At 35.2% G+C, this 25,364-nt stretch overlaps 4 protein-coding genes, 1 long non-coding RNA gene and 1 other non-coding gene across 9 annotated transcripts; 3 read left to right on the forward strand and 3 right to left on the reverse strand.

Moving 5' to 3' along the window:
- Positions 1 to 1,972: 1,972 nt before the first annotated feature.
- On the reverse strand, positions 1,973 to 4,147 carry LOC111799034 (thaumatin-like protein 1b). Its single transcript, XM_023682419.1, has 3 exons — positions 3,731 to 4,147; positions 2,929 to 3,622; positions 1,973 to 2,508 (listed from the first exon to the last, which is right to left on the reverse strand). Exons 1-3 carry the CDS (start codon positions 3,786 to 3,788, stop codon positions 2,328 to 2,330), a joined length of 933 nt encoding a protein of 310 aa, XP_023538187.1. The 5' UTR covers positions 3,789 to 4,147; the 3' UTR covers positions 1,973 to 2,327.
- Positions 4,148 to 6,665: 2,518 nt separating this feature from the next.
- Positions 6,666 to 6,769, forward strand: LOC111799348. Its single transcript, XR_002815819.1, has one exon. It is a non-coding gene; the product is annotated as a small nucleolar RNA Z279/snoR105/snoR108 (small nucleolar RNA).
- A 653-nt stretch (positions 6,770 to 7,422) lies between these two features.
- Positions 7,423 to 13,201, reverse strand: LOC111798233. Of its 3 annotated transcripts, XM_023681260.1 has the most exons (14): positions 12,913 to 13,201; positions 12,358 to 12,591; positions 11,274 to 11,394; positions 11,087 to 11,195; positions 10,627 to 10,719; positions 10,465 to 10,552; positions 9,213 to 9,306; positions 8,998 to 9,095; positions 8,855 to 8,930; positions 8,649 to 8,749; positions 8,307 to 8,426; positions 8,126 to 8,202; positions 8,013 to 8,057; positions 7,423 to 7,917 (listed from the first exon to the last, which is right to left on the reverse strand). In XM_023681260.1, the coding sequence occupies exons 2-14, from the start codon at positions 12,559 to 12,561 to the stop codon at positions 7,563 to 7,565; spliced, it is 1,581 nt and encodes a 526-aa protein (XP_023537028.1). In that variant the 5' UTR covers positions 12,562 to 12,591; positions 12,913 to 13,201; the 3' UTR covers positions 7,423 to 7,562. The 3 variants fall into 3 exon arrangements, with proteins under 3 accessions (XP_023537028.1, XP_023537029.1, XP_023537027.1); XM_023681261.1 differs by having other exon boundaries at positions 7,423 to 7,913; positions 11,087 to 11,394; XM_023681259.1 differs by having other exon boundaries at positions 11,087 to 11,394.
- On the forward strand, positions 7,964 to 8,852 carry LOC111798234. 2 transcript variants are annotated; one of them, XR_002815676.1, is made up of 5 exons: positions 7,964 to 8,072; positions 8,142 to 8,299; positions 8,405 to 8,516; positions 8,609 to 8,683; positions 8,762 to 8,852. It is a non-coding gene; the product is annotated as an uncharacterized LOC111798234 (long non-coding RNA). The 2 variants fall into 2 exon arrangements; XR_002815675.1 differs by lacking the exon at positions 8,762 to 8,852 and having other exon boundaries at positions 8,609 to 8,698.
- A 3,650-nt stretch (positions 13,202 to 16,851) lies between the features above and the next one.
- On the forward strand, positions 16,852 to 20,431 carry LOC111798781 (tubulin beta chain-like). The gene is made up of 3 exons (XM_023682107.1): positions 16,852 to 17,339; positions 19,057 to 19,326; positions 19,527 to 20,431. The coding sequence occupies exons 1-3, from the start codon at positions 16,940 to 16,942 to the stop codon at positions 20,201 to 20,203; spliced, it is 1,347 nt and encodes a 448-aa protein (XP_023537875.1). The 5' UTR covers positions 16,852 to 16,939; the 3' UTR covers positions 20,204 to 20,431.
- A 2,279-nt stretch (positions 20,432 to 22,710) lies between these two features.
- Positions 22,711 to 25,107, reverse strand: LOC111798295. Its single transcript, XM_023681356.1, has 5 exons — positions 25,010 to 25,107; positions 23,845 to 24,201; positions 23,634 to 23,693; positions 23,393 to 23,467; positions 22,711 to 23,284 (listed from the first exon to the last, which is right to left on the reverse strand). Exons 2-5 carry the CDS (start codon positions 24,163 to 24,165, stop codon positions 22,913 to 22,915), a joined length of 828 nt encoding a protein of 275 aa, XP_023537124.1. The 5' UTR covers positions 24,166 to 24,201; positions 25,010 to 25,107; the 3' UTR covers positions 22,711 to 22,912.
- Positions 25,108 to 25,364: the final 257 nt, after the last annotated feature.

Genomic DNA, 25,364 nt, shown 5'->3' on the forward strand with positions numbered 1-25,364 from the left:
TTTTTTTTTTTTTTTTTTTTTTTTTTTTTTTTTTTTTTTTTTTTTTTTTTTTTTAATTTAATTAAGATTTTCCTAAAGTAATTTTTTTTATTCCTTTGAAAATGTTCTTTTTTTTTTCATTTTTGGATGTGATAAATTTTAATGAAATATTAAAAGATTTTGTTGGTTGGGAATGGAATTTATAATTAAGATTTTTAAGGATAGTTTTAATATAAAAACAATTTTTTGTGAGTTTTGTTTTTGGTAATTTCATATTTTTTTTTTAAAAAAATATACTCGTTTTATATCGTTCAGTTAATAATCGATAGGATTCCGAGCTCTTGTGAATTCTTTATCTTTTTCTCTTCATGTACGTCGGTTGTTTGCATGTCATGGATAAACGAACATGAACAAGTTGAAGAAAAGTACGAGAGAGAGTTGATACTCAATTCATACATTTTCAACTCTTTCGTGTTTATATACTGCAGAGTTATGCTCGAGTCATCTCAAATTTAAATTATATCATAAGCAAAAAGATCATATAAATGTGATTAAAATGTATCTCTACCTTTTATTCCTATTTTTAAATTAGTTTTAAAAAAATATTTAGCTCAAAATTTTAAAGAAAATATTGATTTTTAGGATAGTTAAAAAAATTCATCGAAAAATGAACTCTAACAGCTATAAAAATAACTTGGGATTAAAGATGTTCAATTAATCTACAGGTTCAAGTTCCTTGCAAAATCTCGGTTTAAATGGAGAATCAGAAAGGGAGTGAAAAGATAATTTTTTGTATTAGCAAAACTGGGTCAGAGATTATATTTTCCGTCCCTGTTTCCACCACTTGCCTCGCCAAATTCGACTTTTACACGTAAATATTTATTTATTTATTTCATGAAATTATTTTTAAATTTCGTATGTAATTTCTTCATTGATGAACCAAACTTAGAATTATATCTTATTTTAAAGCAATTTTAGAAATAATAAAATTTAATATTTTAAAAAATAAGGAAATGTATTGAGTGACGATTTAATTTTGGATAGCAAAAACACGGGACGATGAGACGCAGAGATGGAATTCATACGTCAACTACATTCCTTTTTTTTCTCGACATCTCCTATTGCGTCCACGTGTCTTTTTCGTTTTTTATTTTTATTTTTTAATGGGTTTTTGGGGAATTCGCCATTTTTAATTTAATTAATTTAACTAAATTATATATATATAGATATATTTACAAACTCCACTCTAATTTTAATTATCGTATATATTTTTAATAAATTTGCAAAACTGTCTTATTTCCAAAAACAGTTTTAAAAAAAAAAAGAATAATATAATATTTTAGCATAGAAAATAAAATAAAATAATATTTTAAGATATTATTTTGCCTTTCCTTTTTCTTTTTTTATTAGATTGGTCCTTTCCAATTTCATAGGGCCTATATTTCTGCTTGGTGGGATCAATTTCTTTTTATAATTAAAATTGAAATTAATTATTTATGGAGATATAAACAACACCATATATATTTTATTTTCCTTGTTTGTTATTTATATTCATTATGGAAATATGAAATAAAATTCTTTTACTGATTTTTTCTTAATCTCAAACTTTAAAAGAAAATAAAATAATCACTTTAAAATAATAAATAAAATATTCAAAATTATAGTTTCAAATAAAACATTTTATTTTTTTTTAATATTTTACCTTTTAATTAAATAAATATATTTAAATAGTTGAATAATATATTTTAAAGTTGTAACATTAGAAAAGTAATTTTTTATTTATTGTTTTGAGAAACAAAAAAATCAGAAGCCCACAAATGGTCCAAAGGCCCAACAAAGCCCAACCCAAAGGAATATTGGGTTGGTGTGGTCTTAGTGGGCCTATCCAGTCTTCTCTTTTGAAATTGGGCCTTAGTTGGGCCGTGAATTTAAGGGACTAAATATTTACAAATTTAAAATTATAAAAACTAAATTATTATGAATTAAAGTTCAAAAAAAAAATTTAAAAATTGGACATTTAATGTTCGATGTGAATTCTTACCTAACATTTTATTATATCCATATCACAATTACGTCTATGAATCCTCATTTCTTTTTCAATCCCTCCAAAAAAGTCTAATTAAAAATCAACCCCTAAGCTTTAGCTAAATCCGATTTGTTGCCCTATCTGGTTCTCTCCCCGTCTTTTTCATTTCCTCGCCGATTGGTCACGGTTTCATCGGCCTTTAAGTGGAGTCCGGTGGGCTTTTAACGTCACATGTCAATTCCTCGTGGGCCCACAATAAGGCCCACTTAACAATCACGCCTGAACCCGAATAGATGTGCGTTATGGTCTTGGTCTATCCTCGTTAGAAGTACAATTGCCATAACCACCAAATCGCCACCGTACCAACCGCTGATATTCCGGCGATACGCGGCGGCGCTGCGTCGGTTTGGATCAGGGATGCGGCTTCGTACACCATACCAACATCGCCGCTGGAAGATGGGTTCGCCGTCGCCGGTGAGTTCTGTGCCTCGGATGACTTTTGGCTGCATTTCCAAAAATATATATATATATTAAAATTAATTTCATCGGCCTAAAAATATTATTGGGTTAAATTGGAAACGGTAAATTCAAGCAACAAATAACGTTAAATGACATTAATGGCCTTTTTTGACTAATTTATTTTAAACAGAGTTCCAATTTTGCCCTCCTTGTCGGCCACCACTAATGGCGGTTGACCACCCAAAATTGGCGAAAATCCCCTTCTCGTCCAATCAAATTTCCGATTATACCCTTTTTATATAGGCCGTGGCAGCGAGCCACCGGAGATATAACCGTATATATTTTTGGTGGACGGAAATATCCTTTCAACGAGGAGGGGCTTTCGGTAAATTTACGAGGACGGAAATATCCTTTCAACGAGGACGGAAATATCCTTTCAACGAGGACGGAAATATCCTTTCAACCTGGTGTTTGGCGATGGACAGAAGGTGATGACATAATCGGCACTGGCGCATGTGAAGGTACTCGTCTTGTCATCGTACGCGTAGCTATAAGCGCGTGGGCACGCTTTCTTGAAGATCTGAGAGTACATCGACGGCTGACAAGTATCCGGTGTTTGGTACGCGCCTGTACAACAATACTGCGGTTGGTTGAAGGCACCACACGCGCTTTTACACGCGACACCCTCTCTTCCGTCGGAGCCCATCACGCGCAGCTCCGAAGGACACGCATCGTTTAGATCCACAACGCAGCCGGTGCTAGTGCAATTGTCACCGGAGCCGCCTTGTGGCACTACCATCATCGGAAGATTGTAACCGTCGACCAGACTGACGTCGAAGAAATCAAGGCCACCAGAGCCGTCGAGTGTAAATTCCGCCAGAGTCGCCGGAGGCGTCGCTCCATTTCCGGTGCACTCAAGTTTGTCGGAGCCACAATCGCCAGTACCGCAGGTGAATTTCCCGGTGGAATCTTCAGAACAGAGTGTTCGGCCCCAGAACCGCCCGCCCCAAGACATCGGCGCAGGCAGCGTCTTGGATTCTCCAGACTCGAGAGAGAAACCAGTGGTGGAAAGCGGCGGAACGCCACCGTTCGACAGAATACCCGGCCAGACTGTGAATCCACATTTGTTCACAAAAGTAAAGCTCGTCGGAAACCCGCCTGAAAATCCAAAAAACAGAGCACAACAAATCAACAACGCAACAGAACAAAAAACACCCAAATCCAGAATCAACGATCAATCAGAATCAACAAATCATCATAACACACCTGGTAGCAAAAGCATCAGAATCGAAACACCCAACAGGAATGAAATTCGGGCCTCCATTGGAGGCGAACCCAGAAATCTTAAAAAAGAAAGTAAAAACAGAGGCCGGCAGAGCAGATCGGAACGGGATCAAAGCTCTGAAAATGCTCCGGCGAAGGGGAGAAATTGCAGAGCAAAAATGGAGGAATGGAGAGGGAAGGGTATTTATAGAAGATGAAGAGGAGAGAGAGAATGGGAATGGGCAACGGCTAGAAGTGTTGGAGAGTGGTGGGGCAGAGGAAGGATATTCTTTTTTGTTATGGCGGTTAAAGGAGATATCGGGAAGCGTGAAGACGGAGCTTGTCAGAACACAAGTGGAGAAGCAGAAGAGAGAGAAAGAAGAGAGAGAGAACCGCCATTGTTGAGTTGAGAAGAGAGAGTTTAACCGACTCACTCTCAATTTAATTGGACACAAATCATGTTCATTTCAAGTAATTTTTTAATAAATAATTTCTATTTTTTTATAATTTTTATTAAAAAATATAAAATATTATAATAAATCTAATATTATTTCCACTCAAATTTCAATATTATCACATAATTTTGTACATTAAAAAACATTAAAATTATTTATTAAGTAAAAAAAAATCTCTTCCTATGTATAAAAAAATGAGGTGGGACGATATTCGGGTAGGTGGGATGAGAAATGTAATTATTGTCTTCTCCGACGAGTAAAAATCTCATCTCACTCTCTTTCCTATTTCTCGTCTCGTTTAGGGAGAGTTTTTGGCCTCGTGGGTTAAATTAATCTCTCACGAGAACTAAAACACATGCAACTGTTGTCACAATATATTCCGTTCAACTCAGTTGATTGGTAGAAGATTAGATTAGAGGAGCTACCGTGTTTTATTTTCATTTTTTGTAATTGTATGAATTTAATAAATTATAAAAAGGAAAATGAAATAAGTTAATTAAAAAAAATAAAAATANAAAAAAAAAAAAAAAAAAAAAAAAAAAAAAAAAAAAAAAAAAAAAAAAAAAAAAAAAAAAAAAAAAAAAAAAAAAAAAAAAAAGATATTATTTGAATATATTAATAAAAATATAGAATAGGAAATATTGGTAATTATTGAGGTCAGATATTTGTAGTTGCCCATCACGAATCAGAATTTCTTTTCTTATTTTGATATTTTTTATATTTGGATTTTTATGTTTATTTTGTTTTCATTTTTTTTTAATTACGTGAGAATAATTATTTAAAAAATCAATTATTGTGAAAATATTTTTGTAGTTATTAAATGAAAATTTTAGAAAATAGCGATTAACTTTTTAATTGCAAATTAAAAATCACTATATTTAATTAGCACCATATATATATATATATATATATTAATTTATTTATTTAGAAAATGATGATAAGAACATGAAGAGGGAATCGGCTACTTGTTTCTTTTATAAGAAAATTAGCTTTTAAATAACTATTATTTACTTAGACAATCAATATTCTCTCTCCAAATATTGTCCTCTCTATATTTATTTATTTATTGATTCAAAAAAAAATATTTGATGGAAAAAAATATCGGTAAAATATCGATCCCTACGGTTTCGAGTAGCTGGTCTGAGAGGATGATCAATTACACTGGGACTGAGACACCGCCCAGACTCCTACGGGAGGCAACAATGGAGAATTTTCCGCAATTGGCAAAAGCTTGACTGAGCAATGTCGCGTGGAGGTAGAAGGCCTATGGGTCGTGAACCTCTTTTCTCAGAGAAGAAGCAGTGACAGTATCTGGAAAATAAGCATCGGGTAACTCTGTGCTAGCAGCCGCAGTAATACAGAGGATGCAAGCGTTATCTTGAATGATTGGGCGTAAAGCGTCTGTATGTGACTTTTTAAGTCCACTGTTAAATCCCAGGGCTCAATTCTGGACAGGCGGTGGAAAACTACCAAATTGGACTACGGTAGGGGCAGAGGGAATTTTCGGTGGAGCAGTGAAATGCGTAGAGATCGAAAAGAACTGATATTGTATACTCGACGACGGACTGAACACAATTCTATTTGAAACAGGTTACATAAACGACAACAATTTTTTGTTTAGATTAAATCAGTAATTTTTAAATAATTTTCAATTTATTCATTATAAAATTGTGAATTAAAGATAAGATTTGAAAAAGAAAGTGCAATAAATTATTAGAAGCAATGATAGTGTTTGGTAGGAAATGGACATTATTCCTTGGTATCCATATTTGTCCAATTAATTAAGAGATTTGGAAGAATGATTAAGCAACATCAAGTGGGTTATGTCTTGGATTATACACTAATTAACAACAAATCAACCTAGCCGTCCACCCAACCCACTAGATTTCAATTGATTGTTACCCTAACTTTGAGTGCAGGTATATATTTATAATCATATCGGTGAAATGTATTGTGATGTCCCACATTGGTTTAGGAGGAAAACGAAACATCATATATAGGTGTGGAAACCTTTCCCTAGCAGATGCATTTTAAAGCTTTAAGAGAAGCGCGAAGAGAAAAGCCTAAAGAGGACAATATCAGCTAGCGGTGGACTTGAGTCGTTACAAATGGTATCAGAGCCAAATACCGGACGACCGAGCGTTGTGCCAATGAGGAAACTGTTCCTCGAAGGAGGTAAACATGAGGTGGTATACCAAAAGGAGTGAGGTCCTACATTAATTGGAGAAAGGAACGAGTGTCCGTCGTTAAAATAAAATTTTAACAACAAATCAAATGGTTTAAAAAATGGAGGAGCAAAGAAGGAATAGAGAAGAGTGTTGAACAGTGGGCCTGGGCCTGGGCCAGAGGGGAATGCATAAGCCAATTGGGAGTGTAAAAATTCCTGTCCCACATCGAAAAAGCTGCTAATTGGCGACGTGGGAGGATAGTATAAAATGGCGGGAGCAGCACCGGATTTAACCATGATCCTTCAGGCAGTTAACGGGATATGATGAGTGGTTGACTCTCGCAAATACTGCGAGTTGGGTGTCTGCCCCAACGCCTGGTTACGACAATTGGGCACTCTCATTCCTTCCAATCTGATCCCTACTTTGAAGGTCAAAAATCATTATTTCTTATTTTTTCTTCAATTTTTTTTTAAAAATAATTATTATGATTTTTTTTTTCTAAACCTTTTATTTTCTTAGCTTAAAAGATTCATTTCCTCTATGAATACTACGGAAAAATAAAGTCCCTCCAAAAATTAATTTTTTATTATAACAAATGAGGGATGAAGATTTTGAAATCTTCAATTGAAATTTGTTTTTTAATGCATGTCAATTACCTTCTTTTTTAAAAAAATTTAGAATTAAAATTAATTTTGAACTAGAAATTAAGATTTATTACTGACATTGTTAGAAACTTCGTGAAGATAAGCTTTTTATCACCCCAACACAATTTGAGAATCTTTCATTTTCATCCAAGGGAAACAAAACCACAAAATTTTGCAAGGCTTTCGAACGGTTCTAAACTTTTATCAAACTTTATGCACATCTCATAACTGCGAGAATATGGTACAAATGACCGTTATTTTGGAGCAGTGTAAATATACATACAAAGGCGGAGAAAACTCAAAAAAATATATATACAAAGGAATTTGAAGATGATACATAAATGCACTGGGGAAAAGAAATTCTAAAAAGGTTCCTATATTNTTTTTTTTTTTTTTTTTTTTTTTTTTTTTTTTTTTTTTTTTTTTTTTTTTTTTTTTTTTTTTTTTTAATATCTACACTAACCCATTGTTTCCTTTCAGCTTAAATCTAAACTACCAAGAGAATTCAAGGTCAAAACCGAAACCCCTTTACTTAAAAGTTCAAATCCCTTTATCTTTATTCTCAGTGCTAGAGGTTCCCGTACCTTCTGTTGCTGAAATTCCTCTTTGTGATCGGAGTTTGACCGGCCGAAGGTCTGTTGCTGTCGGCTGGAGCTCCGTCCTTGCTGGTTTTGATGAACTGGCTATTGTATTGAATCCGACGAGATTTATTTGGCTGAGTAATTGCCATTTCCTTAGGAGTAGGAGATCGGCAGCGGAGAGATGTTAAGCGTTGTTGTTGGTGTTTAGCTAAATGGATGAGATGGTGGAGCAATGTGACCAGCTCGATAATTTGTTGCTCTGTTTTCGCTTTGTCTGCGTGGTACAGCGTTTGAAGGCGTATTGGGTTGCTCTGTGTGGCTCTACCTTTGCTCTGTTCCTTACTACACAAAAAAACAATGGAGATATTATTTTAATTGTTGCCCCAACTGAAATCTCTCTCTCTCTCTCTCTAGAAAAGAAGAATCCTGAAACGAACCTTTGAGATGCCCATTCTCCAATCCGGCCACAAGCTTGATGTGCTCTGCCATTAATCGTGGTGAGATTATGAAGTCATTTCAAACTCTTAAATAATAGAAATTTTCTCCTTACTTGGTTGTGTTTACAGCTATAGGAACAAGCCATCGAAGGATCTTATCCATTTCAACTTTGACACCAAGATAAGTTGGCTGTAGAAAGACACAATTATTGTTTATGAATTAGTAGAACTCTCATGAGGCCCACAGGAATTCAAGGTTGAAAACTTCAGTCAAAGACAAAGAGAAGGTAATACCTCCTCCTCACTGGCATCCACAGCCTGCAATCGAGAGCGCAGAGCTGTTTTAACACTTGTTGGCAGCGCCCTGTATAATGCATCCCTCATATTTGAAGGAATGGAGGTTGGGCGACATGCCTTTCAAAAAAAAAACAGCCTTTCTAAGTAACAAGGATCAAATTTGAGAGTAGTTCACGAGAAGAACGACAACTCACTCATAAGGATCGGGTAATCATTCGAATTAAGAACATAAGCCCGCTACTTTTTGTTTCTCTATCCTTTTATTCATTCGACCCACCCCACTTGACTTTTTTTTTCAGCATCAAGAATTCAAACTTCAAACAAGGTTCGCCAACTTACAATGAGATTTATCTGGCTGATTATGTTTGAATAATGTAAGGCAAGACCAACAGAGCCCAGTTTCTGGCCAATACTTCTCTCCTCTATAACCAATGTTTTATCTGCAATGGTAGGTTGCCATTACAGTAAAAGTTTAAGATAAATGGTTGGATGGAAGAATGAAGAACAAGCAAGAAAGTCGAATGAATGAGTGAACAAGCAGGCACCTGTGTTCTTGTCTCCAAATGCTTTGGCTATTGCTTGATTTATCCATGTTACAACCACGACGAGCTTTTCCACAATCTGTGAACAAAAGTTGGTTAGTTCTTTTATCACTTAGAAAATTCTGGAGTCATTCAGAAGTAAATACCTCGTCTAAATTTCTGGACCAAAGGCATTTGATTTGAAAGCTCCTTACGAGTTTTCTTTGTACGTTTAATTCTCCTTGGAATATTGAGAGGCTTTCTCCTACATTTAGATTAAAATGATAGCATTGAATAACACTTGGATGTTCTTCTTGTGTAACAATTTGACACCAAATTATTTATGCCCATATTCGCAAGTTGAAAGCTTCTATGTACTAACCTATTCCTGCTTGGTTCATGAACTCCACTTCGTCCACTTTCCGTCTATAATCTTGCTCAAATCTTTCCAATATTTGTATTTCATGGTATAATTCCTGCAAGAGGTTTGGTACTCGGTTAAATTCTGTAAAACTGACATCAAATCAGAATATGTAACAGCTCAAGCCGACACTATATATAACAACTCAAGCCCTCCACGGGGAGAGGTTTCTACACCCTTGTAAGGAATGTTCGTTCTCCTCTTCAACCGATATGGGATCTAACAATCTACCCCCTTTGGGGCCAACATCCTCACTGGCACACTGCCCGGTGTCTGGCTATGATACCATATGTAACAGCCTAGGCCCACCGCTAGTAAATATCTAATAACTCACCCCCTCGGGGGCCAACATCCTCACTGGCACACTGCCCGGTGTCTGGCTCTGATACCATATGTAACAGCCTAGGCCCACCGCTAGTAAATATCTAACACCACCGCTAGTAAATATCTAACAATCCACCCTCTCGGGGGCCAACATCCTCACTGGCACACTGCCCAGTGTCTAGCTCTGATATCAAACTTAACAACCCAAGCCCACCGCTAGTATGCCCAGTGTCTAGCTCTGATACCATACGTAACAACCCCTCTGATACCATACGTAACAACCCCTCTGATACCATACGTAACAACCCCTCTGATACCATACGTAACAACCCCTCTGATACCATACGTAACAACCCCTCTGATACCATACGTAACAACCCCTCTGATACCATACGTAACAACCCCTCTGATACCATACGTAACAACCCCTCTGATACCATACGTAACAACCCCTCTGATACCATACGTAACAACCCCTCTGATACCATACGTAACAACCCCTCTGATACCATACGTAACAACCCCTCTGATACCATACGTAACAACCCCTCTGATACCATACGTAACAACCCCTCTGATACCATACGTAACAACCCCTCTGATACCATACGTAACAACCCCTCTGATACCATACGTAACAACCCCTCTGATACCATACGTAACAACCCAAGCCCACTACTAGTATGCCCAGTGTCTAGCTCTGATATCATATGTAACAGCCCAAGCCCACCTAGCAGATATTACCTCGGTGTGATCTCACAGAAAATAATAAAAAAAGATGTTTTCAAGCTGCAGTCAAATATTACTAGAATTTGAAAATATACTTCTCCAACAATGATAAGCCAAAATATGACAATCTTGAAGTAACTGAGCTGAAAACCGAACTTACAGAAGTATACTGAGCTAAGACAGTTAGCTCCTGCATAGCTGCTCTTGCCTCTCGAGCTCGTTTTTGAGTCGAATCATTCAAATCTAGTCTGGAATACCATAATTATTCGACAATGTTTTTGGATCATCAATAATTGAGCAAAAAGCTGACAATATTAACTACCTTGAAAAGAACTGATCCAGATTGTGCCACTGTGGATCCTTGCATTTGTTTCCAAATCGTATAACCTCCCGTAAGAGCACATCAAATTCCTGCCTGCAAGAACAGAAATTTAAGCTACAAGGTTTGTCTTTTATAAGCACAAAACTACACGAGACATTCCATGACTACACTGTTGTACGCCGAAAGCGGAACAAATGTACTCACAACACCAAGATATTTACGTGGTTCGGAGAGAAGAAGTTCCCCTACATCCACGGGTAGCAACCAATCACTAAAACCAAAGCTTACAAGTGAATACCTCACTATCACACTACAAAGACTCACCAATATGTCACTCAACAAATATAATGTGACACCCAAAACTCTCCCATCTCCCGATATCTCTAATCCAAATAACCAAATCAAATCTAATTCAAATAACCAAATCAAATCAAAACTTATGACAATTTACAACATACACCTTTTGTCAGCAGCTGCAATGCTTAGCAATTCCTCAACATTTGTTGACACTAATTGTTTCATCCCTTCTGATTGTGAAAGTTCCTTTTTGAGGAGCTGGATGTTGTCTTCTGAGAGAGATCGGGATAAATTGGCTACTTTGCTTATGGTGTTTGCTACTTCAAAAGCCAAAATGGAAATCTCCCTACCATCTGAAGCCATGCCTGTAAAGAACCCACCGTTTGTGTGCATATTTGACACACTATTTCCAAAAGTTTTCAAGAAATCAACTGCTTTCCGTGCCCCTCCTAGCGCGTTCGTTGGTGCAACCTATAGTAAGACAGAACAACAATAAACAGGCGCCAAGCTTCACATCAAAGCCTGAGGGCTGAAGGTATAAACACCAAACTATTCAATCTAGTGTTGAGTTGCTCCTATAAAAGATGGCAAGCATTGCAGATCAAAAATCAAGAACTTATAATCTTGGCCTTATTTAATTGATCAAGAATGGATACAAACTCTTATATTGGTGTCAAATTATTATTGATAACATAAGAACAGTGTTAATACTGTAAGAACAGTGTTAATACTGTAGGCATAGTCATGCAGATCACCATAGAGGATAAGTAAGAACTTCCAATGTTTTACTAAATCAATTTGTATAAGAGCTAGTGGTGGGTTTGGACTATTACAAGTGGTATCAGAGCCAGACACTGGGTAGAGTGCCAGCGAGAACGCTGAACTCCGAAGTGGGTGGACACCGGGTGGTGTGCTGGCGAGGATGTTGGGCCCAGAAAGAGGTGGATTGTGAGATCCCTCGACCTCGATTGGTGAGAGGAACCGTCATTCTTTATAAGGGTGTGAAAACTTGTCCCTAGCAGACCATTTTGAAAACCTTGAGGGGAAGTCCGACATGAAAATCACAAAGGGGACAATATTTGCTAGCGGTGGGCTTGAACTCTTACAAAAGATTTTCGACAAGAGAAAAAACGTATCAGCAGTCGCATCAGAGGCTAAACCGCCCTTTCAATATCTCTTCAATTTGTTTCTTAAAAAATGCATCATTCCAATGTTCTAACTTCTACACTTTCAGAAATCCTGTATTAACTTCTCAAGGATCCAAACATGTTCATCAAATCTAGTTATTTATACATTTTACTACGTTGATCAATTCCAAACTAGCATCTTCTTTCTCTTTATTTTGATCATGATTGACTAATAAATTTGATCTCCACAGCCACAACTTGGTTTTAATCACGTGGAAATGGTAATGCAAAGGGAATAAAACCATACCTTATTGCTTCCTGTCTTAGATGGAGGTGAGGGCAATAAGATCACACCAGAACGAAGCTTCAGCGGCAGTTCATCCGGATCACTCGCATCAGGATTCAAACACGAATTTCCTTTCCGATCCTCAGATATTTTCGCTTTCTTCTCTGTCACGAAATCATCCTTAACTATTCCATTCGAACAAACGCCTCCCAGCGTGTTCCCCATCTTCCAAACCTCTACTAATATCCAAAATCCCTATATAATTTGGATGATCATCATCATTGATTCAATTTCCACTTCATTTACGCCAGAAGCAAGAATAAAAGGGGGAAAAACAGCAAAGACCACTCAAAACTCAATCAGATGATCATTACAACCTCGAAATTTCTCGATCATTGAAGAACTAAGTTCTAAGCAGCAGATTGAACTAACATTCGCAAAGTATCAATAAATACGCAGAACGATAAATCCAGTACTCTTCATTTTTCTCAACAACCAAACAACAAGTAGCAAGTAGCGCCAGTAATCAAACAGCACAAGAAAATCCCTCTGGACAAAGAAAAACAAGAAGCATACCGTATTTCCAAGAGAAAGTCGCTATCGAAGCAGTGAATTAAAAATCCACATTCAAAAGAAGTCGAGAAACGTTCTTGTAAGAGAAATTATCCGATGAACACCATTGCTGCTGCAGCTACTCGTAAAGGCTAAGAGAAAGTTCAACCAAAGTGATAAATTAGGACGGCAATGAAACGATTTCTTTCTTCAAATTTGATTGTTGAAAGTCGAAGAAGAAGAAGAAACAGAGGTGAAGAACAGAACCGGTGACTCCGCTCCCTCCGTCGGTGCCCGCGGATTCTAAAGGGCAGAGAGGCTTCAAATCATGACAGTGCCAAATTAAATATAGTTTTCTCTCAATCCATTTTTACCCGTTTAATTATTATTATTATTTTTTGGATGTCGATATGAAATTTTTATATTTATTAACAATTTTACACCCTCAAATATTAAAAAAAAAAAAATTAAAAAATTAAAAAATTAAAAAAGAAATTTAAAAATTGAATTGTTATATTAATATCGAGTATAGTAGCATAAAACATATATCATCGACTAAAAACTCAGATATTTACGTTAGATGAACACAACTCTCCACAATGGTATGATATTGTCTCATTCCTTAAATTAGCCGATGTGAGACTTTCATCATCCAACACCTCCCCTCGAACAAAGTATGTCTCCCCTTAATCGAGTCTAGATGAGTCTTAGTCATTTTTTACTGCCTTCGAGGAGGCTCGACTAAGTTTAGGGCATGACTATGATACCATGTTAGACGAACGCGACTCTCCACAATAGTATGATATTGCCCACTTTGAGCATAAGCTCTGCTTTGCTTTAGGTTTCCCTAAAAGGCCTCACAACAAGGGACAGAGTATTCTTTGTTTATAAACCTATTATCCAACAATTTAAACAACCTATAATTTATGAATTTTTTTTAATTTTAATTTACTTCAATCAAAATTTGACTTTTTGGGAACTTTTTTTAATTTAATGTATAGAAATAGGTAAAAAAAAAAAAAAAAAATTGAATAATAAAATATATGTTAAAGATGTTGACCTTGACCAATTTAATTTTGTTTGAAGATTTACATTAAACACATAATTAAAATAAAATAAAGAAAGGAAAATTGAAAGAGAGAACTATTAATTGTTTTTTATAATAATAAAAAAATAGTAATGATGATAAATGTTGTAATGAAGAAAAATTAAATGAAAAAAATGACGTGCCCCAATGTAGCTAAGAATACTATATTCGTGGGTTTTATTTTTAATAATTTTAATATAAGTCAACGAANAAAAAAAAAAAAAAAAAAAAAAAAAAAAAAAAAAAAAACATTATGATTTAGAGAGCTTATTATAAGCTTGTCGAAAATAAAATATTGCGAATTTGCGTTTACTTTTTTTTTCTTAGTTTAATTGCAAAAAAATAAAATTATTGACAAATTCCGATCAATTTATTTGCAATTATTAAATTACATTTTTAGCAACAATAGAATATTATCATCCTCGTTAGTCAAGTAAAATAAAATTGTAACCCGAATTAATTATTTTTTAATATTTAAAATAAATTTTATAAATATAAAAAATAATATGTAATACGAAAAAATGGAATTTATAAATTAATACTCAAAAAAATAATTTACAATTAATTATGAATTTCTAGAATTAATTATGGTATTTTCAAATTATATTTAAAATTGGTTTATTTTTAAAGTTAATTTTTATTAAAAAAAATTATTATTAACCGATAAAATAAATTATTTTTTTATGAGTGGATCAAATTTTGCTATTGAATGGTTAAAAATATAATTTAATCTAACAGTTATTTTTATTTTTTAATTATCACTTTTCATAAATTTTAGAATTTATTATAATAAAAACATGTCATTCTTAAAATAATTTAAAAGTGGGAAAAGGGAAATCAAATAAATAAATAAATAAATATTTAAATATATATTGATGGCAATTTAATTATAAAAAATACAAAAATATTTTCCAACCATTCTAGAAACAACCCTTTAAATAATTATATATAAAAGAAATTTCAAGTGTCCATTATTAATTACTAAGATGAAAATTGCCACATGCTTGCAACATGCTCTAAACAAATCACTTTATTTGACTTTTTGCTTTCGTTGCCCAAATAAAATTAAATAATTCATTGACTTTTTTCCCCGAAATTATGTAATTTGAATTGCTCGAGGGTATTATCGGTATATTCCTAGAGGATTCGACAAAAAAAGTCCACTCACTATATTGGACGATTGAGATTTCATCCACGTGACCTTGAAACTCGTGATTATTGAATTTAATTAATTTGTTTGACACCTGCTTCCATCAATGAAAGTGTTTATCTGATATAAATTCGGGGCAATATGGTAATTTTGGAGTTGACTTTTTGGAACATTGACTTTTGTTTAAAAAATATATATTCTCTCTTTGATTTAAGCCGTTTTCGTGTCGAGCAATTTTGAGAGGTTGAATGCTTGGTAGCACCTAAAACTAAAGTAGCCAAGAAGCGATTTACTTCATATAAAAGTATTTTGTAGCTCAACTAGTAATGTTAGACTTTGATTTAACTCGAGCGATTATATTTTACCTCGAGCGATTATTTGTATTAACTAAAAATATATTTCATAAGTTTAAAGGCCATTGAATGGAAATGTGACCCAAAACTAACTTAATATTAAGACTATCCCTAAGTAGGTCCAATTAAGAAAACATGGGCCGACAGTCCAGATAAACCTAAGCAGGCCCAATTAAGAAAACTTGGGCCGAAAGTCCAGATAAACCTAAACAGGCCCAATTAAGAAATTGGGCCTATAGTCTAGATAAACCTACGTAGGCCCAATTAGAAAATCATCAAATAAAGTAATAATGAAATTAAAATAAATGGCAAGAAAAAATAATAATAAATTTGGATTAATCCAAATTAATTTTAGAAAAATTCATCAAATAAATAAATAAAAGTTTAATTTAGTCATTAAATTTTTTTAATGCTTTTATAGATCATAATTATTAAGACACTTTTGTTATATATATTATTATTATTATTTTGTCAATAAAATCCCATTGGAAAATATTAAAAAAAAAAGGGATAATTCCAAAAAGTGGTTGTGAGAGAAGCGAGGAGGTGGGCCCAAGTTAATGGAGGCGCACGTGCGAGTATATCATCGTAACGTGCGAATCGTTCCATCTCTTGTTTCCGCTGCGTAGTCCCGCTGTCACACACCTCTAACTGGGCCCGGACAGATCCAATCATGGTGGTTGGACGGTCTTGATTTCATCTCCTTATTTTAATTTTTTAATTTTTTAATTTATTTTATAAATAGAGTTTCTTTTTATTTATTTAAAAAACAAACTTTCATTTTCACTACCGACTCGAATTCTAAAATTTGATTAAATAATAAAAGTAATTAATTTTCACAAATTAAATATTCCAATCATCTTCTACATTTCATCTAAATAAATAATAATAATAAATAAATAGTGAAAATTAATTAAATTTATATTTCAATTTTTTAAACTACATAGTTAATTAAATAATTTTTTTTTTTATCAATATTAGTTAAATATTAAATTAACAATTTATTTGAGTCTAATGGTTGGGGGACAATTTTGTGACATACATAATAAATTACTACTAAATTATGCTAATTTTGGTCGGGGATTAGGTCGTAATTTCACGCATATATAATAGTATTTTAAAAAAATAAAAAGTTGGTTTTAATTTTGTTGTGTAATGTAATATTTAATTTTAAAAAGAAAAAATGGTAAGAATTGTAAAAATAAATAAAAAATAAAAAATAAAAAATTGGCAGGAGCAAAATCAGAGCCGTCCAATTTAGATCAGACGGGGTTAAAGAACTAATGGTCCACGTCCATTGAAATTATCCCGCCATTTGTTGTTATTACCATATTAACCCCCAAATTTCTGGCTCCCTCTGTGTCTTATAATGGATACTCTCGCCTTCATGTTCTTCGCGTCGATCCATTTTCATCAAAACAAGAGGCCTTTCAGTTTTCCATTTCCTTCAAACAAGACACCATGAGAGAAATCCTTCACGTTCAAGGTGGCCAATGCGGCAACCAAATCGGATCCAAGTTCTGGGAAGTGATCTGCGATGAGCACGGCATCGACGCCACTGGAAAATACAACGGCGATCCTTCTTCTGATCTTCAATTGGAGAGGATCAATGTCTATTACAATGAGGCTTCTGGCGGCAGATACGTTCCCAGGGCTGTTCTCATGGATCTTGAGCCCGGTACCATGGATAGTATCAGATCCGGTCCCTACGGTCAGATCTTTCGCCCCGATAATTTTGTTTTTGGCCAGTCCGGTGCTGGAAATAATTGGGCCAAGGGACATTATACTGAAGGAGCGGAGTTGATTGATTCCGTTCTTGATGTTGTTCGTAAGGAGGCCGAGAACTGTGATTGCTTGCAAGGTATGGCATTCTCTGCTCTGTTCTTCGATTATACATTCTGATTAAACTGCTTTCTGATTCGAAGGAATACGTTCGTTTCGATTGAATCATTTGTGAATCCTACTTTTACATCCTGTTTTTACTGCTTCATGAATCCGTTCGTTTCGATTCAACATGTGCTTACATTCCGAATTTCTGATTACACTGCTTCATGAATTGAAAGAATCTGTTCGTTTTAATTGAATCTAGACCTGCATTCTGATTATACTGCTTCAGGAATTGAAAGAATCTTTTCGTTTCTATTTGAACTATTCGCGAATCGCATTTTAGGCGTCGAAAATAATACTTCGTGTTCGTCAAATTTCCTGAATACTTCTCAGTCCAATATTCTCTGGTATATCCAACGCATGTGAAAGACTTTTCGTTGTTCTTATCGAATTTTTGGCTTCGATTTAAAAAAAACGATCAAATATCGNCATGTGAAAGACTTTTCGTTGTTCTTATCGAATTTTTGGCTTAGATTTAAAAAAACGATCAAATATAGTCGGATTTGATTTTCCTCGAAGCAAGGTAAGACTAGAGGGCATGAACAACAAAAATATCTCCATTATTGACGTGAGCAACGGGAGATGATAAGATTGAGAAATCAACTGTTCTGATTTCCTTATTATTGTTAATGTTATCAGTAAAGTCGAAGGAGAAAGTGATGGTTGCTGTAACCTTTCTCAGATCCATATCCGCTACCTACTTAATTTGCTTTTGCAACATCACACAGTTGACTGTTCTTTAAATCTCCGACAATTTTATTTGTTCTTCCTTGAAAAACACGATTATTTGCTTTTCTTCTTTTAAACAAGTGAAGATTAAGTTCATCAATCTTGATTTGCTAACTGCTAATTCTCCTCGCCATTTACTGCCTCCTTCACTCTAATTGGAAAGATGGGATACCAAATTTTGTCCATACCCAAAAGTATACATAGAGACTAAAGAAAGAGGAAAGGATCCTCTACCACGTTTGGTATTGCAATTACAACTGGCTTTTAACATCCTCAACAGTACTAATAATTGCCTTCTTGCTATTAATTAAAGCTTTCATGAATTACTGTTCTTTACGATCATGATCTGTATTTTTTACTGAACTATATGATTTGTGTGGTTTGTGAAGGGGACAATGCTGAGTGGTGAGTCGGTCCCACGTTTGTCTCATGCATTTAATCCATTGGAATATTTTATTCCACCTATTTCAACTTGAAATAAAAGAATGCCAACTTTAATGGTCAGAAAATATTATTTTTTCCCACTCCCACAACTCCATGATTGGATAATTGTCGTATTCTGGAGCTACCGTACCGACACTACCTTTTCTTATCAAAATGAATAGCGTTCATGAATAGTTATCACATTGAGATAAATTACAATGCAAGTATAAATAGCAGTAGAAGTGAAACCATGACTTTTTTACTTCAAGATCTTAATATTTGACATATTACTTGCTGCAGAAAAGAGGTGTGACAGACAGGGATAAGAGTTCTTCATTCATGCTGTAGATTTTTTGAATGGCTCTAATATGAGGATGCCCAAGAAACAAATTGTTAACCATTTTTCCTATTTCTATTTGTTTATAGCTTATCCCAAGTGGGGTTTGTGTAAATAATGTGTTTACCATGGTAGAACAGCAACATTTTTCGAATCTCTTAATTAAATTGGTCGAGTTTGTTGTCCTTTGCTTGTGTGCCAGGCTTTCAGGTTTGTCACTCTCTTGGAGGAGGCACTGGTTCTGGCATGGGAACCCTATTGATATCGAAGATTAGAGAAGAATATCCGGATAGGATGATGCTCACCTTCTCGGTTTTCCCTTCTCCCAAGGTCTCAGACACGGTTGTGGAACCATATAATGCCACTCTTTCAGTGCATCAGCTGGTTGAGAATGCTGATGAATGCATGGTTCTTGATAATGAAGCTCTTTATGACATTTGCTTCAGAACCTTAAAGCTCAGCACTCCTAGCTGTAACCTCTCTCTCTCTCTCTCTCTCTCTNCTCTCTCTCTCTCTCTCTCTCTCTCTCTCTCTCTCTCTCTCTCTCTCTCTCTCTCTCTCTCTCTCTTAGATGTTTTTCAAAGAAACACTACTGATGAGCTAATTTCCTCGTAGAATACTCTGTTTTTAGCATTTTCACAAACTCAATATCTGTTTTGTTTGTATGAACAGTCGGTGACCTGAACCATTTGATCTCTGCAACCATGAGTGGAGTAACATGTTGCTTGAGATTCCCCGGTCAATTGAACTCAGACCTGAGGAAATTGGCAGTGAATCTGATCCCATTTCCCCGTCTTCACTTCTTCATGGTTGGATTTGCTCCTCTGACCTCCCGTGGCTCTCAGCAGTACATCTCCCTCACCGTCCCAGAGCTGACCCAGCAAATGTGGGACGCCAAGAACATGATGTGCGCCGCCGACCCCCGCCACGGCCGCTACCTGACAGCCTCTGCAATGTTCAGAGGAAGAATGAGCACCAAAGAAGTAGACGAACAGATGATCAATGTACAGAACAAAAACTCATCATACTTCGTGGAATGGATTCCCAACAACGTGAAATCAAGCGTTTGTGACATCCCTCCAAAGGGTCTGAAAATGGCGTCCACATTCGTCGGAAACTCGACCTCCATTCAGGAGATGTTCAGAAGGGTGAGCGAGCAGTTCACGGCCATGTTCAGGCGGAAGGCTTTTCTGCATTGGTACACAGGGGAAGGAATGGATGAAATGGAGTTTACAGAGGCGGAGAGTAATATGAATGATTTGGTTGCTGAGTATCAGCAATATCAGGACGCAACGGTTGATGATGAAGCTGATTTTGAGGATCATGAAGAAGATTATGCCGAGCAGTAGCAATTTAATCTCTCTCCGCCGCTGCTTAGCTGAATTCCTGGTATGATTCATATCATCATTATATTCTCTCTATATCGTTACCAGAATTCTTCTACAAATTATGCTCTGCGTGATTTGATTTGATTTGATTGTTCTTCTTCCATTTTGATTCAAGTTGAATTCCTTGTTTATGTTCTTGGATCTATTGTTTGTTTCTTATTTCATTGTTATTATTATTATTTTGGTTCATCTTCTTTCTTGTGTTATAAGTTGTTTGTTCTTTCTGTTAATAAAAAAATTATGTTAATAAGTACTCGCGTTTATACTTGTTTTTGTCCCAATCGGTTCAACTATGAAATTTTTTGGGTTAAATATTTAATAAAGTTAAATTTTTAGAAATTGAAGCAAAAAATATATAAATTAATATTGGCTTCTAGATGTAATTTAATTATAATTTTTTTAACCCCAACAATTATGGTTAAATTTATAATGAAACCATCCCAATTTAATTATATAATATTTGAGTTTGGGTGGTTTAGGTTATTTGAATTATTTATTCAAATTTTGTTTTCTAATAGAAGTAAAATTTACCTCATTTTTTAATCTCAATTAAATTACATTTAAGAATTTTAAAATTCTGTTAAAGAGTTGTTAAAAAATAAATTATAAAACATTATGAAATTAAATAAAACTAAAATAAAGAAAATTTATACAATTTTCTTAAACAATAAATATTTTTTATAATTAAAAATAAGTAGGAATTGCTTATGTTAAGCAATGAACCGACCTATCTAAGATTAGGGGGGAGATCCTTCCAATGCTCATACGGGGTGGAACCTAGGGGGTTGCTTTGAGAAATCTCTTTTTTTTCTCAACCACTTCGGGGTGCAGATCCTTCCATAGATTGATACCAACATAGATTGGTACCAAATGCTCATGCATGCTCATGCTCATACGGGAAAGTTGACTCCTGGGTCTGGAACTTGGGGAGTTGGTTTGAGATGGTTTGAGAAGTCTCATTTCTTTCTCAACCACTCAGGTGGTGCGGACACACCCCGTTAAACTCTTTTTCAAAACATTTTTTGTCACTTCCTTTTTTTCTTTATGAGTTTCGGGAATATCCCCATTAATAGGTTCAAGATTCACATCTATGAATTGAAAGGTCTGAATGATCAACTCGTTTGCCTTTAGTTAGAAGTAGCAGTAGAGGGTGCCCTTTGCCCACTTAAAAGTTAGGTTAGGTTGGATCGATCTAATTTTTGGATCACCGAATTTTTTTAATATCCTCTATAGTTGAATGACAATCGATCATAACGTATTTTTACAATGATACGTGCTTTCGAAAAAACATGTCATTCAATCGAATTTGAATATTAGATGACGTCTTAGAAACATCAATCTTGTGGCAAAAATGGCATTCTCCATCAACATAATTAATTAATTATTAAAATCGATTTTATTTATATTAAAAAAAGTATAATTAAAAAAATAATAATAAAAAATAAGGCGATACCATTTATACATAAATGAGGCATAGAATAATCAATATGTGAGCTTCCAAAATTGCTATATTTTACAGCAAAATATCAATCAATAGAATTACCAAATTTGGTGCTCTGAAATTAATCATTTCCGCATCTTTGACTGAATTGGAAATTTTCTATTTTCAACACTTTCAACAACAATAAAAAATTCCCTTTTTTAACTGCAAAACAATTTCTTTTTTTTTTTTATTATTTTTTTTTTAATTATTTATACCCAATCACTTGTGCTACAATTGACAGAATTTTATCAAAATTATAGTTCTTTTTTAGGAAAAAATATTGTTGGTAACTAAGTTATAATTAATTAATTATATATATATATATATATATATATATATATATATATATATATATATATATATATATATATATATTAAAATTTTAAAAAGAATTGTGTTTGAAATTTTAATTTTGTGTTGTTAGTGTACGAATTTGTATGGGACGAATTTGATTAAGATCAAACCCAAATAAATTTTAACTTACAGCCTTGACGTATTCGAGGCTAGTCTCGACGTGATCGAGTTGGGTGTTAGGCCTTTGCTTGCCTTTCTTTAAACAAATTTTACCGTCTTGACGTATTCGAGGCTAGTCTTGCATGTTTGATGTATTATGAGCCGGACAAAAGAAATGTCCAATACCATTTAGGTATTAAAAAAAAGCCACATATTATTGACATATGTATAGAAATCTATGAGCTTCCAAAATTGCTGAATTTTGTAGCATCCATCCAATCAACAAAATTTCCATAATTAATACCCTAAAATTCAGGAATAACATTATTATTATTACTATTATTATATAGAAAATTCTCTAATTTAATTACCCACGAAATTCTTTCACTATTCTCAACAACAAAATAACACATTAAAAGAACTATAATAATAATAATTATTATTATTATTATATATAACACCATGCAAATAAGTAATAGGAAACTTACTTTTTTATTATTTATATATTGTTNAAAAAAAAAAAAAAAGCTCATGGTGCAGCTCTTAGGATTCTATCTACCTTTACAATTGGAGTAAGACCCAAGTCAAAAATCTACAAACAAAAAAAAAAATATTAATCTAACCCAATTCCACAATCAAAATAGGCGCTCTGCATCATCAATCAAACAAATTGATGAACAAAATCCTAAGATCAAAAACGAATGTGAAAATGTGGAATTTGTAGAACTCTGTGATCACATACAGGGATTGTTAGGAGGAGTCTGCAATTTGGTAACGCCGTTGTTCTTGTTCTTGCAGATCTGAATCCTGTTCTTTCTTGCTCGAGCCGCCATGAATCTGGAATAATTCCTCTGGTTGATTTCTTCAAGAGAGATGTTCAAATCAGGAATCCCCATTGGGCTCAATGAAGAAGGATCGTAGAAAGGAATTCCCCCAATCGGGATTTGAAAATTCTGGCTGCCATTATTACTCTGTTCCGCCATGGGAGCTGGCTGATGAGTTGAGGATTCGACTGTGAGCAGCTTAACGACTTCCATGGCCGAACTTGAGGTTCCTATTTCTGGAATTGCTGATTCGTTCTTAGAGCTGTTAGAACCCAGAATCATCTGGACAAGATGAAGAACAGTAAGATTTTGATTCAAAAACAGAGCCCACAGAAAATAAGATAATGAAATTGGGGACTGCAGAGCTCCAAGTAGAAAAAAATTAAGAACCTCTTGCTTTTTGGCCTTCAATTCCGAATTGATAGCTTTCAGATGATTATAATGTTGCTTCATAGCTTCAAATTCCTGTTTTAATGGAAAATTAAATAAATAAAGAGAAGAAGAAGAAGATAATATTTGTGAGGGTATGAAAAGTAGGGGGGGAAATATAGGAAAAGGACAAACGAATTTTGCAGCGCCCAGAAAAGGTAAAAAGAAAAATTAAAACAAATAAAATAAATGATAAACTCACCCCTTTCAAACCTTGATTCTGCTTGGTCAATTCGTCAATGGCTTCCACAAACTGAGATTTCTGAATCCAAGATCCAAAAACATCGATAAGAACTCAACAGACAAAATCAGAGCCAGAGAACACAAACAACGAACATAAATCACTAAAATTAGGTCTAAACAAGAAAATCAAATGAAAAAGAAGAGTAATCAATCGGTAATGCAATAGAGACCTTATCGGGAGACGGCTTCTTCTTGGCGTGTTTAGCGTTGGTATGTTCATCGGATTCACTACGCGACAACGGCAAGGAGTTGAGGACGAGAGGAGAGGTAGGGCTGGACTCCTTGACCTTCTTGGACGGCGGCGAAGGGACGGAAGCGGAGGATTCCGGCGGGGAAACTAAGGCGGATCTCTTGCGTCGGAGAGTCCAGACGGGGATAAATCCGAGATAAACGACGGATTTCTTCGAGAATTCGAGGAGGATTTGAGCGACTTCGTGTTCTTTAGGAGCGAAGGCGAAATCGAGAGAGGCGCAATGAGGAGTGGCCGCCATGGGAGCGGAGTTGGGAGGTTTAGGGCAAGGAAAATTNCTTGCTTTTTGGCCTTCAATTCCGAATTGATAGCTTTCAGATGATTATAATGTTGCTTCATAGCTTCAAATTCCTGTTTTAATGGAAAATTAAATAAATAAAGAGAAGAAGAAGAAGATAATATTTGTGAGGGTATGAAAAGTAGGGGGGGAAATATAGGAAAAGGACAAACGAATTTTGCAGCGCCCAGAAAAGGTAAAAAGAAAAATTAAAACAAATAAAATAAATGATAAACTCACCCCTTTCAAACCTTGATTCTGCTTGGTCAATTCGTCAATGGCTTCCACAAACTGAGATTTCTGAATCCAAGATCCAAAAACATCGATAAGAACTCAACAGACAAAATCAGAGCCAGAGAACACAAACAACGAACATAAATCACTAAAATTAGGTCTAAACAAGAAAATCAAATGAAAAAGAAGAGTAATCAATCGGTAATGCAATAGAGACCTTATCGGGAGACGGCTTCTTCTTGGCGTGTTTAGCGTTGGTATGTTCATCGGATTCACTACGCGACAACGGCAAGGAGTTGAGGACGAGAGGAGAGGTAGGGCTGGACTCCTTGACCTTCTTGGACGGCGGCGAAGGGACGGAAGCGGAGGATTCCGGCGGGGAAACTAAGGCGGATCTCTTGCGTCGGAGAGTCCAGACGGGGATAAATCCGAGATAAACGACGGATTTCTTCGAGAATTCGAGGAGGATTTGAGCGACTTCGTGTTCTTTAGGAGCGAAGGCGAAATCGAGAGAGGCGCAATGAGGAGTGGCCGCCATGGGAGCGGAGTTGGGAGGTTTAGGGCAAGGAAAATTCCATGGAAGGTTGAAGAAGAAAGGAAGAAGAAGGAGGAGATTGTGAGGATTTTATAGAAGGAAGAAATTGAGGAAAGGAGAGCGTGTGAGTGTTTGGTTGAAGAAGACTACTGGGTTTCACAAAACCAGAATAGGAAAGGATTTTGGCAAAGAATGTGGGATGTGACACGTGTCATCCGTATAGAGATTCAGGATGCCCCTCTAGGGTTTAAGCCTCTTCTCTCCGTCAACGGGCCCGAACAAGCCCAAAGGCCATGCTTAGGTCTAACCTTGGTCTCTAAAAGTCAAACTTTGACCTATTTATTCATTTGATCCCATATGAATCGCCATTTTAACGACCTACTCGTGTCGTATT

This window comes from Cucurbita pepo, chromosome LG07 (assembly GCF_002806865.2).
Source record: "Cucurbita pepo subsp. pepo cultivar mu-cu-16 chromosome LG07, ASM280686v2, whole genome shotgun sequence".
Lineage (NCBI taxonomy): Eukaryota > Viridiplantae > Streptophyta > Magnoliopsida > Cucurbitales > Cucurbitaceae > Cucurbita > Cucurbita pepo.